At 39.4% G+C, this 25,278-nt stretch overlaps 2 protein-coding genes across 10 annotated transcripts in view; one reads left to right on the forward strand and one right to left on the reverse strand.

The window, feature by feature from the left end:
* Positions 1–7,172: 7,172 nt before the first annotated feature.
* Positions 7,173–11,219, reverse strand: Mup15 (major urinary protein 15). 2 transcript variants are annotated; one of them, NM_001200004.1, is made up of 7 exons: positions 10,923–11,090; positions 10,451–10,584; positions 9,609–9,682; positions 8,869–8,979; positions 8,424–8,525; positions 8,214–8,259; positions 7,173–7,426 (listed from the first exon to the last, which is right to left on the reverse strand). In NM_001200004.1, exons 1-6 carry the CDS (start codon positions 11,016–11,018, stop codon positions 8,234–8,236), a joined length of 543 nt encoding a protein of 180 aa, NP_001186933.1. In that variant the 5' UTR covers positions 11,019–11,090; the 3' UTR covers positions 7,173–7,426; positions 8,214–8,233. The 2 variants fall into 2 exon arrangements, with proteins under 2 accessions (NP_001186933.1, XP_006537550.1); XM_006537487.4 differs by having other exon boundaries at positions 7,174–7,426; positions 8,214–8,300; positions 10,923–11,219.
* Positions 11,220–11,974: 755 nt separating this feature from the next.
* Mup-ps12 overlaps positions 11,975–25,278 on the forward strand; it is a 97,893-nt gene continuing 84,589 nt past the window's right edge. For 2 of the 8 annotated variants that reach the window (XR_003955223.1, XR_003955226.1), the window contains exons 1-2: positions 12,024–12,038; positions 22,560–24,200. The gene's annotated coding sequence lies outside the window, so the exon portion shown is untranslated. Of the gene's footprint in view, positions 12,039–22,559; positions 24,201–25,278 lie in introns of all 8 variants that reach the window. The other 6 variants (XR_003955225.1, XR_390615.2, XR_003955227.1 and 3 more) reach the window with 6 other exon arrangements.

Below are 25,278 nucleotides of genomic sequence, written 5' to 3' on the forward strand. Positions count from 1 at the left end.
TCTGGTTTTGGTGACTGTATTTGGGATGGATGCCAGGAGGGGCAGTCTCTGAATGGCTTTTCCTTCAATCTCTGTTCTACACTTTGTCTCTGTAACTCCTCCTATGGGTATTTTGTTCCCCCTTCTAAGAACTTTTATATTACTTCTTCTTGAGCTTCATGTGGTCTGTGAATTGTATCTTGGTTATTTTGAGCTTCTGGGCTAATATCCACTTATCAGTGAGTGCATACTATGTGTGTTCGTTTGTGATTGAATTATCTCACTTAGGATGATATTTTCTAGTTCTAATCATTTTCCTTAGAATTTCATAAATTCATTGTTTTTAATAGCTGAGTAGTCCTCCACTGTGTTAATGTACCACTTTTTCTCTATCCATTCCTTTATTGAGGGACATCTGGGTTCTTTCCAGCTTCTGGCTATTATAATTAAGGCTGTTATGAAAATAGTGGAATATGTGTCCTAGTTATATGTTGGAGCATCTTTTGGGTATATGCCCAGTAGTGGTATAGCTGGGTCCTTACATAATACTATTTCCAGTTTTCTGAGAAACTTCCAGAGTGAGTTTCAGAGTGGTTGTACCAGTTTGAAATCCCACTAGCAATGGAGGAGTGTTCCTCTCTCTCTACATCCTCACCAGCATCTGCTGTCACCTGAATTTTGATCTTTGCTGTTCTGTGTGGTGTGAGAATCTCAGGGTTGTTTTGATTTGCATTTACCTGATGACTAAGGATGTTGAACTTTTCTCTAGGTGCTTCTCAGCCATTCGGTATTCCTCAGTTGAGAATTCTTTGTTTAGCTCTGTACCCCACTTTTAATAGGGTTATTTGGTTCTCTGACATATAACTTCTTGAGTTCTGTCTATATATTGAAGCCCTCTATCAGATGTAGAGTTGGTAAAGATCTTTTCCCAATCTATTGGTTGCTGTTTTGTCCTATTGACAGTGTCATTTGCCTTACAAAAGCTTCGCAATTGTATGAGGTCCCAATTGTCAATTTCTAATCTTAAAGCATAAGCTATGGATGTTCTGTTCAAAAATGTTCCCATGTTCCCATGTGCTCGAGGCTCTTCCCTACTTCTTTTCTATCTGTTTCAGTGTATCTAGTTTTATGAGGAGGTCCTTGATCCACTTGGAATTGAGCTTCGTAGCAGTAGATAAGAATGCATTGATTTTCTTTCTTCTACATGCTAACTGCCAGTTGAGCCAGCACCATTTGTTGAAAATGCTGTATTTTCCACGGGATGGTCTAGCTCCTTTTTCAAAAATCGTGTGACCATAGGTGTGTGGGTTCATTTCTGGGTCTTCAATTCTATTCTATTGATCTATCTTCCTGTCAATGTACCAATACCTTGCTGTTTTTTTTTTTTTATCACAATTGCTGTGTAGTGCAGCTTGAGGTCAGAGATGTTGATTCCCAAATAAGTTCTCTTATTGTTGAGAATAGTTTTTGCCATCCTAGGTTTTTGTTATTATAGATGAATTTGCAAATTGCTCTTTCTAACTTGATGAAGAATTGAGTTGGAATTTTGATGGGTATGCATTGAATTTATAGATTGCTTTTGGCAAGATGTTCATTTTTACTATATTAATCCTGACCATGATCCAGTTCATGATCATGGGAGAAATTTCCATCTCCTGAGATCTTTGATTTTTTTCTTCAGAGACTTGAAGTTCTTGTCATACAGATCTTTCACTTGCCTAGTTAGAGTCACACCAAGTTATTTTATATTTTGTGACTATTATGAAAGGGTGTTGTTTCTCAACTTTCTTTCTCAGCCTGTTTATCCTTGGAATAGAGAAAGGCCACTGATTTGTTTGAGCTAATTTTATATCCAGGCACTTTGCTGAAGTTTTATATCAGGTTTAGAAGCTCTGTGGTGGAATTCTTGGGGTTAATTAAGTACACTCTCATATCATCTGCAAATAGTGATAGTTTGACTTCTTCCTTTACAATTTGCATCACTTTGACCTCCTTTTGTTGTCTAATTGACCTGGCAAGGACTTCAAGTACTATATTGAATAGGTAAGGAGAGAGAGGGGACCCTTGTCTCATCTATGATTTCAGTAGGATTGCTTGAAGTCTCTCACCATTTAGTTTAATGTTGTCTACTGGTTTGCTGTATATTGCTTTTACTATGTTTAGATACGGGCCTTGAATTCCTGATCTTTCTAAGACTTTTATCATGAAGGGGTGTTGGAGTTTGTCAAATCCTTTCTTGGCATCTAATGAAATGATCATGTGTATTTTTTTCCTTTGAGTTTGTTTATATAGTGGATTACATTGATGGGTTTCCATAAATGAACCATCCCTGCATCCCTGTGATGAAGTCTACTTGATCCTGATGTTTGATGATTTTGAATTGTTTTTGGATTAGTTTTTTGAGAATTTTATTGGGTAGTTTTTGTGTCAATATTCCTAAGGAACATTGGCCTGAATTTCTATTTCTTTGTTGGTTCTTTGTGTGGTTTAAATATGAAAATAATTGTGGCTCTATGGAACAAATTGGGTAGTGTTCCTTCTGTTTCTATTTTTAGGACTACTTTAAGGAGTATTGGTATTAGGTCTTCTTTGAAGGTCTGATAGAACTCTGCACCAAATCCATCTCATCCTGGGCTTTTTTAAGGTGGAAGACAATTAATGGCTGCTTCTATTTCTTTAGGGAATTGAACTGTATAAGATCCTGATTTAACTTTGGTACTTGGTATCTGTCTAGAAAATTGTCCATTTCATCCAGATTTGCCAGTTTTGTTGAGTATAGGTTTTTATTTTTTTAAAGTAAGACATAATGGTTTTTTGTTTTGTTTTGTTTTGTTTTGTTTTGTTTTGTTTTGTTTTTTTAGGATTTCTTCAGTTTCAGTTGTTATGTCTCCCTTTTCATTTCTGATTTTGTTAATTAGGGTACTGTCTCTGTGCCCTCTAGTTAGTCTGGATAAGTGTTTATGTATCATCTTGTTTTCTCAAGGAACCAACTCTAGGTTTGGTTGACTCTTTGACTAGTTCTTTTTGTTTCTACTTGTTTGATTTTAGCCCTGAGTTTGATTATTTCCTGCTGTCTTCTCTCTTGTGTGTATTTGCTTCTTTTTGTTCTAGATCTTTCAGATGTACTGTCAAGCTGGAAGTGTATGCTCTCTCCAGTTTCTTTTTAGAGGCACTCAGAGCTATGAGTTTACCTCGTAGGGTAGGACTGCTTTCATTGTGTCCCATAAGTTTGGTTATGTTGTGGCTTCATTTTCATTAAACCTAAAAATCTCTAATTTCTTTCTTTGTTTCTTCCATGACCAAGTTATCATTGAATAGAGTGTTGGTCAGCTTCCATGTGTGTGTATGCTTTCCATTGTTGATGTTGGTATTTAAGACCAGCCTTAGTACATGGTGATCTGATAGGATGGATAGGATTATTTCAATCTTCTTGTAGATGTTGAGGCCTGTTATTTGACTGGTTATATGGTTAGATTTGGAGAAGGTACTGTGAGGTGTTGAGAAGAAGGTATAATCTTTAGCTTTAGGATAAAATGATCAACAGATATATGTTAAATCAATTTGTTTTATAACATCTGTTAGTTTTACTGTGTCACTGTCTAGTTTCTGTTTCCAGGATCTGTCCATGATGAGAGTGGGGTATTAAAGTCTCCCACTATTATTGTGTGAGTTGCAATGTGTGCTTTGAGCTTTAGTAAAGTTTCTTTTATGAATGTGGGTGGCCTTGCATTAGGATCATAAAAGTTCAGAATTGGGACTTTTCTTGGTAGATTTTTTTTCTTTGATGAATCTGAAGTGTCCTTCCTTATCTTTTTTGATAACTTTAGGATGAAAGTCAATTTTATTTGATATCAGAATGGCTACTCCAACTTGTTTTTTTTTTTGGGACCATTTGCTTGAAGAATTGTTTTCTAGCCTTTTACTCTGAGGAAGTGTCTGTGTTTGTCACTGATATGTGTTTTCTGTATGGTGCAAAATGTTTGGTCCTTTTTAAATATCCAGTCTGTTAGTCTATGTCTTTTTATTGGGGGAATTGAGTCCATTGATATTAAGATATATTAAGGAATAGTAACTGTTGCTTCATGTTATTTTTGTTGTTAGAGTTGGAATTATGTTAAGATGGCCTTCTAATTTTTGGTTTGTTAAAAGATTACTGTCTTGAGTTTTCTAGGGTTTAGTTTCACTCCTTTTGTTGCAGTTTTACATTTATTATCCTTTGGTGAGCTGGTTTTCTTGAAAGATACTGTGTAAATTTTTTTTTTTATATCATGGAATATATTGGTCTCTCTGAGGTAATTGAGTATTTTGCTGGGCATAGAAGCCTGGGCTGGCATTTGTGTTTTCTTAGGGTCTGTATGATATATTTCCAGGATCTTCTGGCTCTTATACTCTCTGGTGAGAAGTCTGGTGAAATGCTGAATGGTCTGACTTCATGTGGTACTTGACCTTTTTCCCTTACTGCTTTTAATATTCTTTCTTTGTTTTGTGCATTAGGTGTTTAGATTATTATATGACAGGAGGAATTTCTTTTCTGGTCTAATCTATTTGGTGTTCTCTCTGCTTCCTGTGTGTTCATGGGCCTCTTTTTTTTTTATTATTTTAGGTCAGGAATGTTTTCTTTTCTAATTTTGTTGAAAATACTTACTGGCCCTTTAAGTTGGGAATTTTTGCTCTTTTCTATACCTGTTATCCTTAGGTTTGTTCTTCTCATTGTGTTCTGGATTGCTTGGATGTTTTGAGTTAGGAAGTTTTTGCATTTTGCACTTTCTTTGACTGTTGTGTCAATGTTTTCTATGGTATCTTCTGTACATGAAAGTCTCTCTTCTATTTCTTGTATTCTTTTGGTGATGCTTGAATCTATGACTTCTGATCTCTTTCCTAGGATTTATATCTCTGAAGTTTTCTCCCATTGTGATTTCTTTATTCTTTCTACTTCCATTTTTAGATCCTGGATAGTTTTGTTCAATTCCTTCACCTGTTTGGTTGTGTTTTCTTGTAATTTTTTTAATGGATTTTTGTGTTTTCTCTTTAAAACTTTCTCCCTTTTAAATCTGTTCTCCTGTATTTTTTCAAGGGGGTTATTAATATCTTTCTTAAAATCTTCTATCAGCATCATGAGATGTGATTTTAAATCCAAAACTTGCTTTTCTAGGTGTTGGGGGTATCAAGGACTTGCGGTGGTGGGATAACTGGATTCTGATGATGCCAAGTATCATTGGTTACTGTATGTAAGGTTCTTGCCCCTGCCCTTTGCCATCTGGTTACCTCTGGTGTTAAATGGCCTTGTAGTCTCTGGCTCGAGCTTGTCCCTTCTGTGCCTCTGTAAGCCTGTGCCTATACCCCTTGGAGAACGCTCTATCCTGGCTGAACTTGTGTACAGAGGGCTGTGGAACAGCCCAAGCTCTGGGAGTAGATGGTGACTGAAGGGATCCTGTCCCAGCTGCTCCACTGTTTCTGTGCCCTGCACACCCTTGCTGGTCATTCCCTGGAGTGTTAATGGAGAGAAAGTGTCTACTTCACCTCCCAGCCCTTGAGTGAAAGCACTCCTGGGAGAACAGTTCTTTCCTGTGCTGGCCTTTGCACAGCTGATAATCTTTATAAAAGGAATGAAATAAGGAACTCCTATAGGGTTAAGGAATGTCTCAATAAGCTCTAGGTTGGGTGTAATTGGGAAATTACACTTCAGTGATTAAATAGCCCATTATATCCTATTTATAATAAGTGGACACAAACATAAAGCTAACTCTGCTATTGGTAAAGAAGTAGCTGTCACTGATTTTAGCCAGAGGACAGACACCATTTTAGATGGCACAATTATCTTGTGTTTCCAATCTCAGGAGGATGGTGCCTAATGTTGATATTTTGTGAGGTTATTTATTCCTGATAAGACATTTGGGCCAACCATGAGCATCAAGCCAGCTTTTGCAAGTTGAAACTCCTAGATCTAGCAGTCAGACCAGTCCTTAGGTGTCAACAGCTGCTTTGATATTTAGAATGGTTGGTCCTGTCACAGCAGCTACAGGTATTTGTGTTCTTTCTGTATGTCATGTAAGGTTGGGCATCTGTCTTCAAATTCACCCTGCTTCAGCCCTTGTTATCTGAGGGTACATGCTCATGTGGCATCCTTGGGCTTTTGTGACAGTTTTCCCCAACCCTCTATGTTCCCTTAGCTGTAATGTATTCCCAGATCACAAAGAATTGTACAGTTCTACTGTGTCAACCATCACTTCTTCCCTGTCTTCTTACTTTACAAAGGGATTGCTTGGTCTGAGATTTTGAATTCCTTCCTTGACTTTGAATGTTTTCACTATTTCAAATCTTATTTCTACAAAGTGTTTGGTGTTGAAAGCGAGAGGATTTAGCTTGAACATAACCTGCAGTGTTGGTATGGAATAACCAAAATTTTTTGTACCTTTCTCTGGGTTGTGTTCTTTTGAAGTATGGTAGCATGGTCAAGCTTGTTTTTGTCCTCTTCAGAGTCTTGGATTGGAACTGCTTCTTAACTATATAAGGATTCCCATTGATAGCTTATTTTGTGAACACTTTTTTTGTCGATTAATTTTTTGTCAATTCTAAAAATGAAAAGCTAGGCATGGAAGTCCATGGATGCAGCTGAAGCCACTTAGGAGGCTTTGATCAGAGCATGATTTGGACCCACAAATCAGGGCAATGGTGGGGCGGGAGGAATTTCATCATAATTGCTTAGGTTTCTCAATAGTGTTTTGCCATCTTTTAGCAAACTACAGGAAGAACTCCTTTCATGTGTCCTGAGTTGAACCAATTTAATCTATTGATCTAGGGTCCAGAGTATTCTATGGAAAGCTAGAAACCTTTTTCTTTTTATCCAATGTTACTCTAATTACCAAACCTCCCCCCTCACTATGTCCTGAAAGTTATTGAGCAGGCATAGCCTTAGAAATATGTGTCTCTCCTTTGCTGTGTTGAAAGAGAAACTATGGATGTAGGAGTCATACAGCAAGTGTCATGCTCCCGAGGTCCTCATAAATCACTAAATCAGGAGAGCTAAAGAGCAGGCAGTACACATCAGGGCTTGGGATTTCTGCAGGGGAGCCAAAATCCAGAAACTCAGGTTACATTTGGGATCCAAAGGAAGGATCTTGGTTACAGGACACAGGAGGTCCCCTCATTCACTCACTATCAGCCCCACATTTTTTCTGGACACAAAGACATATATTTAAGTGCAAGGGTAATCATTTATTGAACAGGAAGAGGAAGAAATTCATGAAAAATTTTCATGGGTGTATCAAAGAGAAATTTAAAGAAGTCTTTGATTCTTGATGAGGTATCCTAGGTAACATGTGGATAGACTGGAATTGGACTTCTCAGTGAGACAGGATGGAATGCAGATCACAGAATTTATACTGGGGATGCTGTATGGATAGGAAGGGATGATGGTGGAGTCCTGGTGAGAAGTCTCCACTCAACACTGTAAGCCAGGAAGAAAGAATACAGAAACTCATTAAACACTTCTTGGGTTGACTTCGGGACAGTGAGACATTCTATTATATAGAACAAAGGGGATGAAGAAATGGATCTTCCCTTGCAATCTAACTGGAATTATTGGCCAGAACACAGGGATGAAAGTCAGAATAAATGACCGTAATGGAAGATCTGAGGCTTGTTTCCACAACCTTTGCTATAAGAAGCTCTGAAGAATGTTAGGTAAATTGTAGAATAATGATAAAAGCCTTGGCTACTTTTAAAGACTTCACACATTATATGAGTGATGTCTTGTACTATGTGAGAAAGGAGGGCCATAGCAATTTGCTCTCCAACCTGGTTGAGAAGTAGTGATCAGGGACCTCCACTGCCAGGTAAGAAGCCAAGGTTGTACAGAGTTCAGATTAAGATGTTATTATCTCGAGTGGGATGGGGGGTTTCCACAGACACTAAAGAACAGTTATACCACAACCTGCCATTCTGTCTGTTAATGATATTGAACCCATCGCTGAGCCATTTTTATACAACCATACATCAACTATGTAAAACTCAAATCCTTATTTTCTTGGCTAAGTCTTGGGTCACATTACTTCCAAGCTCAAAGTAGGACTAGATCACAAATCCAGACAATTCAAAGCCAATTATCAAGCTTTCCTAGAAGATTCTTTATCGAACTATTTTTTAATGTAATTTGGGTGCACAACATTAATACATTGGGAAGGGCCTCTCCATGAACACCAACCCACTCCTTGCTCTCTTTGGATATTGCCCACCTGGAGGCTCAGGCCATTCTTCATTCTCGGGCCTGGAGGCAGCGATCTGTAGTGTGAGAACAAGAACATGTTCAGGTACCAGGTCCACTTTATTTCCCCAAGAATAAGGATAGGACTCTCCAGCATTCAAAAATGACTGGTAGCCAACTAGGTTTGTTTCCTCTATGATAAAATATTCAGGATGAGAAAAATAACTGAATCCTGACTTACTGGCATTGGATAGGTCAATGATATTTTCTCTAAGGATTCCATGCTTCTCACATAGTTGTGCAAACCTTTCCTTGATGTCTGAACTCAAATCTGGTTCTCGGCCTGTGAGAAGAGCAATAGTGAGTGTAGCAGCTATATTGTGTGCATTGACCACAGCCTGAGTGAGGGGACAGGGACTTCCCCATAAGGATGGGAATATTTTTTGCCAACACAATTGACAGGCATTGGTATGATCTATCCTGGATTTGGCATCCATAGAATATCTTTCAGTCACACTGAGAGATTTCAGTATGCTTCCATTACTATGCTCAAGGGTTGATGGGGAGAGCATCAATCTTCAGGAGGTTACAAAGAGGTAAGCCCAAGCTGGGAAGACCATATTAAAGCTAGAGGTTCTTCGTTCTTTTCCCATCCGAGGATCAGTTTCTGTGTGAAAATACTTTACCATAGAGCCCCATCAGCTGGAAGGTTTCCCCATCCTTTTCGTTAATGAGATGAGCCATAAGAAAGTTATCATAGTCTGTCTTAGGTATAGTAAATGTATTGAATCCATCATCTGTGGAAGAAATGGAACACAGCTCAGAAATTTTTTGTTCTGCAGGAAATTTTGGATACCCTTTTCTTGTTTTACCCCAACATAAAATCAGTAAAATACATATCGTGGAAGAGATGGGTGAAGTGTCTGAGCCTTTCTGTCTTTAGTTTTCTGAACTTCAAGAAGTAAATGCTAAGAAAAGGGACTCTGAGAGGTCCACACCACTAGTAAACAGTCAGCCACAGCAGCACCACTCTCTGATCATCTCCTAGGCTTACCTCCCTCCCTCAGCAGCTTCAAGCAACATGTTTCTATCTTTTATAAGTTTGTTGTATCAAACATCCACTGCTACACCCTAAGCGATTAACACCAGTGCTAGCCTCCAGGCAGTATCAGATAGATTCCATCTCTCCCTACTTATCCTACTTTCCTGCCACAGGGTGTTAGTTATAAGATGGCACCAATTTTACTAGTAGGTGCAAGTTCCTGAGTTCAAACTGCAGCAAAACTCACACAACAATAACAACAACAACAACAACAACAACAACAACAACAACAAAAACAACACACACACACACAAACACACACACTAAAGGTATTAAGGTTTACTAATCATCTTGTGGATAGATATATAGATTTTATATACTCACACGTCACAGAATATTCACCAGCCTTTTCTGTTTTGTCAGCAACCATAGATAATTCCGAGCACTCTTCATCTCTTCTGTAAAACAGAGTGAGCTGGTTCGTAAGGGATTTTGATCTGGATGGATTCTGGACCCTGTACTCTGTACCTATCTCCAGTTTCTGATTCCATTTAACTTTTGACTGTTTTTGTAAAATTAGCAAAAGGCGTTTATTTACATTAATTCCTTTATATTTCATGCTTTAGCAATCACAAATTTGCCTAGTATTTAAAAAAAAAGAAAACAACAATCACTTCTCATCCTTATTACAACTGCAACTACTTCCAAGTTTCACCAGTGCCGGGCTTCAGCCAGCGGTGTAGATTATCAGCCAGATTTCCACCATCTGCCTCAAATTAGCACTCTGTAATGTTGCCTGATGTGGTTCCCAGTACCACAGAGGAGAATTATTATTATCGCCTTTACTGCAGGAAAACGGAAGTACAAAGGGGTGGATTTATTTGGCTAACAACTAGAAAGAAAAATTTGATTCATGATCACATAATCTTAACTTGTGATAAACTGGCTCAATAATGTGGTTTCAGAAGTGTCTCTGACCTTTCCTTAAGGAACTCCTAGTGAATTAATTCCTGTCACCAACTCTTGTCTCTGACTTTTGAAAAATCCCTGGTTATGAGATCTTGGTTCAGTGTCAGATGGAGCGTTCTGGTTTAGGATACAGACTTAGTATGTGTGTACAAATGTACATACTGAGAGGCATCTCTTCCCCCAGTCCCGAGTGTTTGTAGGCGTGAGACCATACCAGGTTTCATTTCCTCTTTCTCAGCTAAGAGCATCTCACTTACACAGTATGGAATTTAAGAACTAAGGAATTCTCCAAGACATGGATTTGCTCCAGAAAAAGTCTAAAGTTGCCATTATCTTCTATCTTTTCTCTTTTGTCAGAGGCCAGGATAATAGTATGCCATTCCCCATTAATCTGTAATAGATAAGCAAATGGTTAAGGGAGAAGAAGCAGGGATACCACATGCACATGTGTCCACTTGAACTCCATCCTATGGGTTAGGGCCTGAGCATACACAAGGGTAGATCTCATGCCAGTTGTCACAATACTTAGCATACTGTCCCTGCCTCTCAGTGAGACTAGAGGTCCCCCAACATTTTCAGTTATGAAGAGCTGGTCTTACTTCAAGGTCTGGATCCATTCATTTGTCTAAGAGATTGGGGCACTATACCCATCCCCTCAAAGGACCTACTTGGCTTCAAGAGTTCCCCAAAGCACATTCTGAGTCAGAAGCTACTATTCAGTGATCATACCTTTTGTACATTAAAGTTCCTTCCCGTAGAACTAGCTTCTTCTGCATGGACACAGACTAGGGTCAGTCCCAAACACAGCAGCAACAGCATCTTCATTTTGGTAGGGAATAGGATTGTCTGTCTGTCAGGACCACGTCTTTCTTGTGATCGTGGCTACACTCCACTCCCCAGCCCCTTTGCTTGTCCTTATATACTCTCTGGGTTCAGCGGGTTTTTTTGTTGTTGTTGTTTGTTTTGTTTTTTTTTTTCCCTCTTCCCGTATGGGTCTCCTCTACCTCTGTCAGGCTTTGTGGAATGTTTTCTCATTTATTGATTAGAGGCCAAGAATTGTTCCTTGCCCTTTGCAAACTTGGCAATTTCATAACCTATGGATTGATTTAGTAATCTTATGTTACTCAAAACATATTCCCAATAAAACAGTGGGTGTTCAAGAGAACTGCCAACTGGAACCAGATGCAACTTTGGATCTGGTTTGGAATCAGAAAGCCAGTTTTGGAGGGAGTACAGACTGAACTGGAAGGACAAGTATGCATAGAATCTTTGCTTTAAGATGAGTATGGAAGAACTTGAGTTACCCAATTTTTGCAAAAGATTCATTTATATTTCATGTGTATGAGCACTGGTTTTTCATGTGTATCTGAGTACCATGTCCAGGCCTGGTGCAGCGGAGGTCAGATGAAGGAGTCAGATTCTTTGAAACTTGTTTTTACTGAGAACCCAGCTTCAATTACCAGCACTCCCATGGCATCCCAAAACACACTCTAACTTCAAGAACAGGAAATCACATACTTTCAACCCTTGTGACCTCCTCTACAAATGTGGTGCATACAAACTCATTCAGTCACATGCAAATAAAATAGTAAATCTTAATTTAAAAAATTATCAAGAAAAGTCTTCCAAGGCTAAGCTGATAGCTGCCTGAAAGGCTTCAACCTTTGTACAGATAGCACTGACCTCAGAATCCAAAGTGGTGTCAGTAGCCAGGTTTCATCAACTGTTTACTTTCGAGAACATTGGACTTCACCTGACAAGACATAATAAAATAAAAATAAAAGACTTCAAGAAGGAGGCAAGTATGTGATATGCTTTGTTTCAACTTTGCTTCAGCTTTATATGGTATGTACTATTTTATTCTTCGTACCATAGTATTAGTTAAGACTCACAAAGATGATGTAACTGTATAATGTCATTTAGTCAATTGACGTGAGAACTTAGATTTATTTCAAGACTCTCTAACTCAGGAGCCTTTTTTCTTATTGACTCTACTACACAGGTCACAATGATTTTACCATGAATGGGGAATGGTTAAACAGTCAAAGGAGGAATAAACAGTGTTGGAGAGTTATAAACAAGTCAGACTGGCAAGTAGTAGCAAAGAAAGTGCACATGTGTTTCTTTAAAATATGGAGGAGTTGGTGTGGACCGAGAATGAATGAGGTATGACAACTGACTCTCTCTAGGTCTACAAGTGTTTGGAGGAAACTCTTCTAGGGGATTATCACATTTTTCCTTCCTCCTCCTCCTCCTCCTCCCCACCCTCATCTACCTCCTCCTTCTATTCCCACATTCTTCTTTTTGGTTGATTATGGTGTCTGCACACATGTGCACATGCTTGTACCTTTGCTAGTATATGCAGAAGTCAGCACAGGACACCAGTCGTCTCCCTTTATGTCTTTTTACTTCATCCCCTTGAGACAGGGTCTCCCTCTGAATCTGCAATTAGTGTATTTCAGATAGGCTGGCTGGCCACTAAGTCCCAGCAATCCTCAATTCTCAGCCATCTACCCACTTCTGGGGTTAAAAGCAGCCATGACCAGCTTTTTAATGTGAGCTCTGTGCTGGACTTGAGCTTACACTGAGGGTCTGAATGGTCTTAGATCTTTGACTTTCCTCCTGCTCCAGCTTCCTGAACTCTGGGATTATGGGTTGTAGCACCTCATTTGGCTATGGACTATTGTTTTTCTAGTAATGAACTAGAAGTTGCTTCTACAGCAGAAAGCAACAATGAGTTCACCCAACTCCCGGCTTCATCTCAGGCACATTCCCTGTCACTAAGCATGTTAACACTCCTTAGCTTGTGTAGACTGTTTATGTGACTGAAAACCTGAAGTAGTCAAGAAATGACTAGACAAAGTATGTGGGTAAGGGGTTTAAGGACTTTACGTGAAACCAACTTACATCCCAGTTGTAACTAGCTAGCATTTCTGAAACTAATAGGAAAATGATTAATCACTTTGACCTTTGTTTCACCCTCAAGTAATTGAACAAATAACTCTTTCAGAAAGCTTGTGGACACATACAAGCCACTTATATGATGCCAGGGTATATTTGTGGCCAAAAATAACATCAATAAAAACAGGCTTATTTGATTCATGTCCCAGAGAGGAAATATTCTGTTGTCTCTCTAGCAGCCAAAGTGATAGTGCATACAGCTGACCCTGGCTCAACATCAGTTCTGGAACACCTGCTGTGTCAGTGTCAGAGTGATCCCCACTAACCCCCAGCCTTGAGCTGGCTGAACAAGTTTGCAATACTGGAGTCTCCTGTCTTGCTTTAATACAATTATATCATCTGTCAGACAACTGAGAACTGCCAAACCTCAGAGCTGCTGAAGAGCCTACTTTGCAACTCAATCCAAATGAAACAAGCAACAGAACTCAGCTGAAACAAAGGGATGGGACTTTGGGTTTTCCCATATATATCCAGTGCCATACATTAAAGATTGAGCCTTAATTAGAGAACTTTGTCTTGGCTTGTTATTTCTCTTGCTGTCCTTCCCATCCATCCCCAGTTTTCCTTTCAGGAACCCAGTAACCTGTGTCTGCTGTTGGCCACAGGTGACACTGGATTCAGAGACCTGAATATGGAAAAACCGACTGAGGGAAACTGCCGTGGTGGAGCACTACAAAAAATGGAAGATGGTATCCTGCATGGTAAGCAACATACAGCATTAATGTTAGTGCTATAAGTTTTATCTTTTGAAGGCTGTTGATTGCAAGGGTGTAAAAAGGATACAGGCTAGACTGAGTAAGATTGGACCCAACAGTGATATCAGTTAGGGGTTGACAGTGGAAAATGGGTCTGAAAAATTCTAAAAAGGCATTTTTCACAGTCAAGAACTGCATCAGAGAAGAGGAGTAGGCTAAAAATAATAAAATAACATAAAATAAAAGTTGAAAAAACTATACACACAAAAAAGAGAAATGCTAGATATGCAAATGACATGAGAGAGAGACAGAGAGAGAGAGAGAGAGAGAGAGAGAGAGAGAGAGAGAGAAGGAAAATGGATTTTAGAACTCTCCCAGGGACAGAAGGACATCAGGAGATGTCCTACAGGAGACATCCTTAGTTCTGGTTATACCAAGTTTTCTATCCTCTCTGTATTTTCTGTGTTTCTTCCAACAATCTCTCCACATGTCAACTCATGACTGCTTTTGTTTTGTTGTCTGAATGACTGTTGTTCTTTTGTTTTTTTTGTTTGTTTGTTTGTTTGTTTTTTCAAGACAGGGTTTTCTTGTATAGTCCTGGCTGTCCTGGAACTCACTTTGTAGACCAGAGTGGCCCCGAACTTAGAAATCTGCCTGCCTTGCCTCCCGAATGCATGACTGTTGTTCTATGTTTTCTGTTGGAAGGAAAAAAATGGTTTAAACTTTATCTGCTGGATCTCTATCTCTTGATTCAGTTTCAGTTTGCACAGTGGTGTCTGATTTAAGTTGCCAGGAGTCAAGTGCAGCAGGAGAAGCCCTGCTGGAAAGCTTTTTTTTAGAGGGGCCAGCAGCTTCTTAGTTCTAAGGCAAAGAAGCTGATAGGTTTTTTCCCCCAGAAAAATCTCTGCAATTATGATTACTTGGCTCAGCAGATGACAATGTGCTTTTTCTCTTGAAATTATTCCAAGAAATGTAAAAATTCTTTGATTGGTACAAATGTATAAGATTCAAGAAGCTGCTTCATTTGTTTTCTGATTGGTCTTAATGGTATAAATATACTCTGCATGTCTTGGTTATAGAGTATTGGCTTATAAGTTATTGGGTATGATTTAAAAAGTGTAACACTGGTAACAAGAAAGTTAGCTTAAAACTGGTAACTCAGGGTTGTAGTCATTTTAAACAACATGTGGCATGAACCAGCCCAGGAAATCAGGCCTCTTAAGATACTTCTAAATTGGGATAATATTTTATGTAACTCTTATCCAAGAAACTAGACTCATAAGAGATAAGATTTAAAACAATGTCTCTTCAAAGAAGTATTAAAAGTTGAAATGTCATGCATTCATATATAAGAATTGTTAGCCAAACTTTGTAACATGAAAGTAATCCTTTTGGTATTAATTTTAAGGAGAATGGATTGCTTCTAGTTGGGGTTTGCTTTCCAAAATTAATGGTTATGCTCTAATATTGAAAAGAACTTAAAAAATTATGGTATAATTGCCAGTGTTCTATTGGCTGCACTTTGCAGTTTGATTGGAAGCTGAGGATTCTTAACTCACCCATATTTTTTAATTAGGATTGATGCAAGAGTAATAAAAGTTAAAAACAGCTGTGGCCAGTATGAACCTGCTGCTCCTTTTACACAGCTTTATTGGATACAGTGGTAGAAGCAAAATTTAAGTCCCCAAGATTGGAAAGGAGATGTAAGTGATAATTTATTTGGTATCAAACAGGTTCCTGATTAACATTTTCATGATTTTGTGGATATGTTACTAAAAACAGCTAGCAGGATTTTTAGAGAGTCTCAATTCAAGCAGGGGTTCCTTTTTTTCTTCTTCTTCTCACAATTGTCTTATGAGAATGCTAATGCAGCTCTCTGTGGATATTCAGCCACATGAAACAAAGACAGACTTATCTGGATATATTTTTCCTTGTACAGAAAATTGGAGCTTCATATCATCAGTGTTTGCTTATTATTGTTGTCTTGCAGGGGATTATAGTACTTACAAGCAATGTTTTCACAACACTAAGATTATAAGGAATGTTTTAAGTATAAATCATCTTAGGAAAGACTGTCCAAAACTTTGAAGCACAAACAGACAGTAGAATTGCTCCCCTGGAATCTTTTGCTGCAGGAGGGGTAGTCATTGGGCCAGACCTCAGGAAAAAGGCTCAGATTAAGAAATATTTTCATTTGAGTTAATGAAAATCTCAGAGCAGCCTTAGTGAGGATTGTGTGGCCTTTCTTTTCCTTCTTTCTTTCTTTCTTTCTTTCTTTCTTTCTTTCTTTCTTTCTTTCTTTCTTTCTTTCTTTCTTTCTCTCTCTCTCTCTCTCTCTCTCTCTCTCTCTCTCTCTCTCTCTCTCTCTCTCTCTCTCTCTCTCTCTTTCTCTTTTTGCAAACCCTCCCCAGGGAAGTTGTTGGGGCCTCACCTCTCCTTGCCTTTAGGGAATGATTATTAAACCTAAAGGGCATCATTACAGGCCTATCCAGGTGTTATTCAAAATAAAGTTTAAACTTAAGATTTATAAAAGGTTAATGAGGCTGTGGAACTACTAAGGGCATTACAATCTGCATTGCCTACTCCATATAGTATTATTATGGTTTTGGAAGTTTGTGTTTTCCTTGCAACCTGATGATTTTAAAGGATTTGCTTCTAGTGAGCTTGTGATCATTGGAAAGTTTTGCCTCTAGGTATGCCTAATAGCCTTACATTATGTAAATTAAAAAATAATAAATTTTTTGTCTCTGGTTCAATACAAGAAGCTAGGACTTTAAATCTTTGAGTTTATATTGTTTATTATGTGGAGAGTATTATATTAACTATTCCATCTTAAGGGAAATTTACTGTAAACCTTTGCTATTACACAATGAGCTTGAAAAATTTTGGAGTAGTTGTCACTCCAGAAAAGATTCAAAAGGCAATATCTTTTTCAATATTTGGGCTCTCAGTTATATCCTAGAAAACTATGGTAGAGAAAATTCAAGAAAGAAAAGATGATTTGCTTCCTTCAAATTATTTTCAAAAGGTACCAGGAGATGTTAATTTGCTAAGACCTCACTTTAGGCTTACCACAGGAGGACTTAAGACTTTGTTGGATGTTATCAAGGGAGATGCAAATTAACTGGTGATAAAAAAAAAAAGCTATTCAGAAAATAGAGGAAGCTTTTGTAATCAATTGTAATTAACTGTAATCAATGGTAGTCGAATGATAACTGCTTATTTTAGTTATTGTTACTCAATGAGCCCACAGCAATTCTTTGGAAATGAAGTATTAATGTGAAATCATCTTTCTTCATCTCCAAGTATTGTTTTAACATCCTGTAATGAAGCTGTCATGGTATTAATAAAATATTGTAGGATAGAATCATGAAGGTAGTTTAGAAAAAAAAATCTTAAAAACCTGACAAGACATCTATAACTTGTTTCAAATAGCAATTAAATTGTTTTTGCAGAATATTGATATTTGGCCTATTGCATAGTAAACTTTTGCGTAAATTGATAAACATTATCCAAAGACAAGTTAAAATTTACTTCTATGCATGCCTTTGTATTTCCTGTAAATTGATGTATGCATCCCATAAAGAAAACACCTACTGTATTTATGAACTGTCCATCTATGGGAGAGAAGTATATGTGATTGGATCACATGTTTATTCTTTTGAAGTTCCTCCTGCTTCAGGACAGATAATTGAATGTGTGCTGTAGCCAGCGTTTTGAAATGTTGGAAAAAAAAACCCAAGCAGATAGTCTTTTCCTAAGAGGTCTTGAGTCCTCTCCTCAATAGGTATCTATCATAGGGACATTGCAATACAAAGTTATTTAACTTAGGGTAATCTGTCATCTGAGGTCAAGAACAATGTTTACACGAAAGGTCAGCACAGGGCAGGCACAGAGTTAGCAATCAGTCACTACACGTTGAACAAGGGAAAGCAGGATGACAACAGAGAGGGAGAGGCTGGAGAGATGACTCCTGGATAAGAGCACTTGCCTGTTCTTTCAGAGGTCCTGGGTTAAATATCAACCACTGACATGGTAGCTCACAGGAATCCATAACTCTACTATCAGGGGTTCTGACACCCTAGGTGTGCACTGCAGGCATGTGATGCACAGACAGATGTGCAAGCAAAACACTCACAAACATGAAATAATCTATTAAAATATGAAAGCATTAACCAGACCACCAGGAAGTAGGCAGAGGGCTATCTAGGGCATGGAGAGTGTCCACACATGCAAAGGCCATGACAAATAGGAGCACAAGTAGTTCAGAGAGCCAAAGGAAACCTTGCAGGAGCACAGCAAGCATAGAAGTTATGAAGTGAGTCAAGGCTAGAAAGGGGGTTGTGTCAGTTTGCAGGGTGTGACTTTACGAAATCATGCAGTATGGGTGACTTCAACAGCAAGAATTGAACTCTCTCATTTCTGGCAGCTAGAACTCTGAGAGCAAGGTGTTCAATGGGGCTAGACCCCTATCCCCAAACTTAGATTCTTCTACTGAAGTTATTTTATATAGTCTGAGCTCTTTCTCCATAGGAAGCTGTTCTTGGTCCTTTTGTGTTTGACAGTTGTTCTCAGCTTATATGGCATCACATATTTTTCCTATTTTAGTTCCTTTCTAAATGCCTTCATTACTTTTTACCCAATCCAAATCAAATGTAAATGCCTCTGTGGTATTGTGTTAGGTGGGGTTTTTTTAGAGGAATAAAACCTACAGCATGTATGTGATTTGTTTGTTAGAATGGCTTACAGACTGTGTAGTTCAGCTAACCTACTAACAGAAATTCCAGGGATTCCTTAATTGTTCATTCCTCAAGGTTGGATGTCTTAGCTTTTTTTCAGCCACCTCCATGAACAGCCAGGGCCACACAGACAGGCAGACAGACAGACAGGCCTGTGTAGCCAGGCCTGAAGCACAAGGAGCCACCTCCATGCACAGCCAGGGCCACAGAGACAGACAGCCAGACAGCCAGACACTGAGATCTTAAATAAAGACAGTTAAAGCTCCTAGGATGCTTTGCTGGCTGTGTGTGTGTGTGTGTGTGTGTGTGTGTGTGTGTGTGTGTGTGTGTGTGTGTCTGTGTGCAGAGACAGAGGCATAGAGATGTCTGAGTTCTAGCACAGCCTGGGTCACACAGTGAGCTCCAGGACAGACAGACAGACAGACAGACAGACAGACAGACAGACAGACAGACAGACAGCACTGTGTAGCCAGGCTTGGAGTTCAAGGAGCCACAGCCATGCACAACCAGGGCCATAAAGACAGCCAGCCAGCCAGCCAAACAGCCAGACAGCCAGACAGCCAGGCTCATGTAGCCAGGCCTGGAACATAAGGAGCCATCTCCATGCACAGCCAGGGCTACACAGACAGACAGATAGACACTGAGATCTGAAATAAATACATTTAAAGCTCCCAAGATGCTTTTCTGGCTCTGTGTTTGTGTGTGTGTGTGTGTCTGTGTGTGTGTGTGTGTGTGTGTGTGTCTGTGTGCAGAGGCAGAGGCAGAGGCAGAGGCAGAGGCAGAGGCAGAGGCAGAGGCAGAGGCAGAGGCAGGGGCAGGGGCAGGGGCAGGGGCAGGGGCAGAGGCAGAGGCAGAGGCAGAGGCAGAGGCAGAGGCAGAGGCAGAGGCAGAGGCAGAGGCAGAGGCAGAGGCAGAGGCAGAGGCAGAGGCAGAGGCAGAGGCAGAGGCAGAGGCAGAGGCAGAGGCAGAGGCAGAGGCAGAGGCAGAGGCAGGGCGATTTCTTAGTTCAGAGCCAGCATGGTGCACACAGTGAGGGTCACAGGAAGTGTTTATGGGGGGAGGGGTTTCATGGCTCTAGTGTGTTGTGTGAAACAGCTACACGAATCTTATAAATTTATACCAATTAAAGAATTTTTACTTTTCTAGGTATAATTTCAAGAGAAAAAGCAATTTGTCATTTGCTGAACCCAGTAATCATAATTGCAGAGTTTTTTTTGTTTTTTTTTTTTTTTTTTTTAGGAAAAAAAACCAAACCTATCAGCTTATTTGCCTTAGAACTAAGAAGCAGCTGGCCCCTCTAAAAAACAGCTTTCAGCAGGGCCTCTCCTGCTGCACTTGACTCCTGGCTAAGGGTGCTGGGCAACTTAAATCAGTCACCACTGTGCAACTGAGACTGAATCAAGGATGGATAGCCAGCATATAAAGTTTTAACCATGTTTTTCTTTTCAACATGAAACACAGAACGACAGTCATTCAGACAACAAAACAAAAACAGACATGAGTTGACATGTGGACAGATTGGTGCACCAAACACAGACAATACAGAGAGGGTAGAAAACTTGATGTAACCAGAACTAAGGATGTCTACTCTAGGGACCAGAAAGCAGAAGCAGGACATCTGTTGATGTCCTTCTATCCCTGGGAGAGCTTAAAATCCATTTTCCTTCTCTCTCTCTCTCTCTCTCTCTCTCTCTCTCTCTCTCTCTCTCTCTCTCTCTCTCTCTCTGTCTGTCTCTCTCATGTCATTTGTATATCTTGCATCTCCCTTTTGTTTGTATTCAGTATTTATTTTATTTTATTTGTTTTAATTAGGTTTTATTTTATTTTATTATTTTAAGCCCTACTCCTCTTCCCTGATGTAGGTTTTGACTGTGGACAAATGTCTGTTTAGACATTTCCAGTCACATTTTCCACTGTCAACCCCTAACTGATATCAGTGTTGGGACAACTCTTACTCAGTCTAGCCTATATCCTTTTTGCAACCTTGCAGTCAACAGCCTTCAAAAGATAATACTTATAGCACTAACATTAATGCTGTATGTTGCTTCCCATGCAGGATACCATCTTCCATTTTCTGTGCAGCCCCAACAAGTCTGTGTCCCTCAATCAGTCTTTCCATATTTAGGTCCCTTGTTCAGGCGCCAACTGCACTGACAACAGTCACAGGTTACTGGGTGCCTGAAAGGAAAACTTGTGGTAGATTGGAAGTTCAGTGAGAGAAATAACAAGCCAAGACAAAGTTCTCTGATCAAGGATCAATCTTTAATGTAGGGCACTGAATATATATGTGAAAACCCAAGGACCTATCCCTTTGTTTAGGCTGGGTTCTGTTGCTTGTTTCAGTCAGATTGAGTTGCAAAGTAGCTCTTCAGCAGCTCAGCGGTTGGGCAGTTTTCAGTTGTCTGACAGGAAGATATAATTGTAGCAAAGCAAGACATGTAGCTCCAGTGTCAGAGACTAGTTCAGCCAGCTCAATGCTGGGGGTAGGGGATGGCAGGGGTCAGACACTGACACTGACACAGCAGGTGTTTCAGAACTGTTGTTGAGCCAGGGTCAGCAGTATGAACTCTCACTCTGGCTGCTAGAGAGACTACAGAATATTATCTCTCTGGGACAGGAATCAAATAAGCCTGCTTTCATAGATGTTCTTTTTGGCCCCAAATATACCCTGGCATCATATAAGTGGCTTGAATGTGTCCATAGGCTTTCTGAATGAGCTATTTGTTCAATTAGTTGAGGGTAAGACACAGGTTAAAGTGATTAAATCATTTTCCTATTGGTCAGTTTCAGAAATGCTAGCTAGTTACAACTGGGATGTATGTTGGTTACATGTAAAGTCCTTAAACCCCTTACCCACACACTTTTTCTAGTCATTTCTTGACTACTTCAGGTTTTCAGTCAAGAGTGTTAACATGCTTAGTGACAGGGTAGGTGCCTGAGCTGAAATTGGGAGTGGAGGGAACTCATTGTTGCCTTCTGCTGTAGAAGCAAGTTCTAGTTCATTACTAGAAAAACAATAGTCCATAGCCAGATGAGGTGCTACAACCCATAATCCCAGAGTGCAGGAGGGTGGAGCAGAAGGATAGCCAGAGATAAAAGACCATTCAAATCTCAGTGTAAGCTCCAAGCCCACCTCAGCTCACATTAAAAAGCTGGTCATGTCTGCTTTTAACCCCAACACTAGGTAGATGGCAGAGACTGGAGCATTGCTGAGACCTAGTGGATAGGCAGCCTATCTGAAACACACTAATTCCCAGATTGAGAGGGAGACCCTGTCTCAAGGGGATGAAGTAAAAAGAGATAGAGGGATATATTGGTTTACTGTTCTGACTTCTGCATATACTAGCAAAGGCATAAGCATGTGAACAGGTGGGCAGACAACATAATCAACAACAACCAAAAAAAGAATGAGGGAAAGAAGAGAAGAAGGAGGAGAAAATGGTAAGGAAAAGAAGGAGGAGGAGAAGGAGGAGAAGTAAGAGGAGGGGAGATCCTGATATTCCCCTAGTATCCACCAAACACTTGTAGACCAAGAGAGAGACAGTTGTCATGCCTCATTCAGTCTTGGACCACACCAACGCCTCCATATTTTAAAGAAACACATGTGCAGTTTCTTTGCTAGTACCAGCCAGTCCAAAATGTCTGAAGCTGTACAGCAGTGTTTATTCTTTCTCCTATTAATCATCCCCCTTTCATGGTAAAAACATCCAGATCTGTATAGTGGCATCAATAAGAACAAAGGCTCCTGAGTTAGAGAGTCTTGGGTTTAAATCTAAGTTCTCACATTAACTGACTATATAACCTTATACAGTTACTTAATCTTTCTGAGTCTTAACTAATACTATGGTAAGAAAAATAAAATAGTACATACCATATAAAGCTGATGTAAAGTTGAAATGAAGCGTATCGAGTACTTGCCTCCTTCTTGAATTATTTATATTCCCACATCAAACATTAGTTTATGTTTCTAGTTCCAGGGTAAATGAAATGTCTACTGATACAAAATATGTTCCCATTGTAAGTGTATGTTTTTGGAAATATGATTTTTGGCATGATTTCTACTTGGACATCCATCAGCAAATATGACTTTGAACAATACTTGTATTTTTCATTAATGGTGAGATTATGTCTTGTCAGTTGAAGTCCAATGTTCTCAAAAGTAAACAGTTGATGAAACCTGGCTACTGATACCACTTTGGATTCTGAGGTCAGTGCTATCTGTACAAAGGTTGAAGCCTTTTTGGCAGCTATCCCCATAGCCTTGGAAGACTTTTCTTGATAAGTTTTTTAAGTTAACATTTACTGTTTTTATGTGTATGTGCCTGAATGAGTTTATATGCACCACTTGTGTACAGGAGGCAACAGGGATCAAAAGAAAGTGTATGGTTTCCTGTTACTGAAGATAGAGTCAGTTTTAGGATGCCAGGTAAGTGAGGTAACTGAACCTGTGTCCTCAGCAAAAACAAGTTTCAAAGAATCTGATTCCTTCTTTGACCTCCACTGCACCAGGCCTGTGCATGGTACTCAGGTACACATGCAAAACCAATGCTCATACACATGAAATATAAATGAATCTTTTGCAAAAGTTGAGTCACTCAACTTCTTCCATACTCACCTTAAAGCAAATATTCTATACATACTTGTCCTTCCAGTTCATTTCCCATCCCCTCCAAAACTGTCTTTCTGATTCCAAGCCAGATCCAAAGGTGCCTCTAGTTCCAGATCACAGTTCCCTTGAACACCCACTGTTTTCTTGGGAATATGTTTTGAGAAATGTAAGACTACTAAATCAATCCATAGGTGATGATATTGCCAAGTTTGAAAATGGCAGGAACAATCCTTGGCCTCTCATCAATAAATGAGAAAATATTCCACAAAGCCTGACAGAGGTAGAGTTGACCCATACAGGAAGAAAAAAAAAAAAAACCCCACTGAACCCAGAGAGTATATAAGGACAAGCAAGGGAGCTGGTGAGTAGAGTGTAGGCAACATCACCAGAAAGGCGTGGTCCTGACACACAGATAATTCTATTTCAGACCAAATGCAGCTGCTGCTGCTGCTGCTGCTGTGTTTGGGACTAACCCTAGTCTGTGTCCATGCAGAAGAAGCTAGGTCTATGTGAAGGAACTTTAATATAGAAAAAGTACGATCAGTGAATTGTATGTACGATCAGAATGTGCTTTGGGGAAATGTTTTAGCTTAGTGGGTCCTTTGAGGGAATGGTTATAGTTCCACAATCTATTAGACAAATGAATGGCTCCAGACCTTGAAGTAAGACCAGCTACTCAGATCTAACAATGTTTGGGGACCTCTGTTCTCACTGAGAGGTAGGGACAGTATGCTAAGCATTGTGGCAACTGGCATGAGATATACCCCTGTGTATGCTCAGACCCTAATGCATAGGCTGGAGTTCAAGTGGAAACATGCATGTGGTATCCCTGCTTCTTCTTCCTTAACCATTTGCTTATCTACTACAGATTAATGGGGTACATGGTACACTATTATCCTGGCTTCTGACAAAAGAGAAAAGATAGAAGAACATGGCAGCATGAGATTTTTGTGGAGCACATTCATGTCTTGGAGAATTCCTTAGCTTTTAAACTCCATACTGTGTAAGTGAGATGCTCCTAGCTGAGAAACATGAAAGGAAAACCTGGTATGGTCTCATGCCTACAAACACTTGGGATTGGGGGAAGAGATGCCTCTCAGTATGCACATGTGTACACACATACTAAGTCTGTATCCAAATCTAGAATGCTTCATGTGACACTGATCCAGGATCTCATAACAGGTTGTTTTTCAAAAGTCAGAGACAGGAGTTGGTGACAGGAATTAATTCACTAAGAGTTCTATAATGGGAGATCAGAGATACTTCTGAAGCCACATTAATGAGACAGTACATCACAAGTTAAGATTATGTGATTATGAATTAAGTTTTTATTAGTAGTTGTTAGCCAAATAAATCCACCCCTTTGTACTTCCATTTTCCTGCAGTAAAGGCTATAATAATAATTCTCCTGTGTGGTACTGGGAACCATATCAGGCTCCGTTACAGAGTGCTAATTTGAGGCAGATGGTGGAAATCTGGCTGGTAATCTAGACCACTGGCTGAAGTTCAGCATTGGTGAAACTTAGAAGTAGTTGCAGTTGTTCTAAGGATGAGAAGTGATTGTCGTTTTCTAGTTTTAAAATAATAGGCAATTTGTGATTGCTAAAGCATCAGATATAAAGGAAATAATGTAAATAAAATCCTTTAGCTAATTTTTCCAAAATAGTCAAAAGTTAAATGGGATCAGAAACTGGAGATATGTATAGTGTAGTGGGGCATGAAGCCAGCCAGTTCAAAATACCTTACTCACCAGTTCACTCTGTTTTATAGTATAGATTAAGAGTGCTCCAAAGTATTTTTAGTTGGTGACAATACAGAAAAGGCTGGTAATATTCTGTGACATGTGTGTATATAAAATGTCTATCCACAAGATGATTAGTAAACCTTAATACCTTTAGTGTGTGTGTGTGTTGCTTTAGTCTGAACTCAGGAACTTGAACCTACTAGTCAAATTAGCACCATCTAATAGCTAACACCCTGTGGCCTGCAAGTGGGATAAGTAGGGGGATATAGAATCTATTTGATACTGCCTGGTGGCTAGCACTGTTACGCATCGCTCAGGGTTTAGCAGCAGATAATTT

Source organism: Mus musculus, chromosome 4 (genome assembly GCF_000001635.26).
Source record: "Mus musculus strain C57BL/6J chromosome 4, GRCm38.p6 C57BL/6J".
Lineage (NCBI taxonomy): Eukaryota > Metazoa > Chordata > Mammalia > Rodentia > Muridae > Mus > Mus musculus.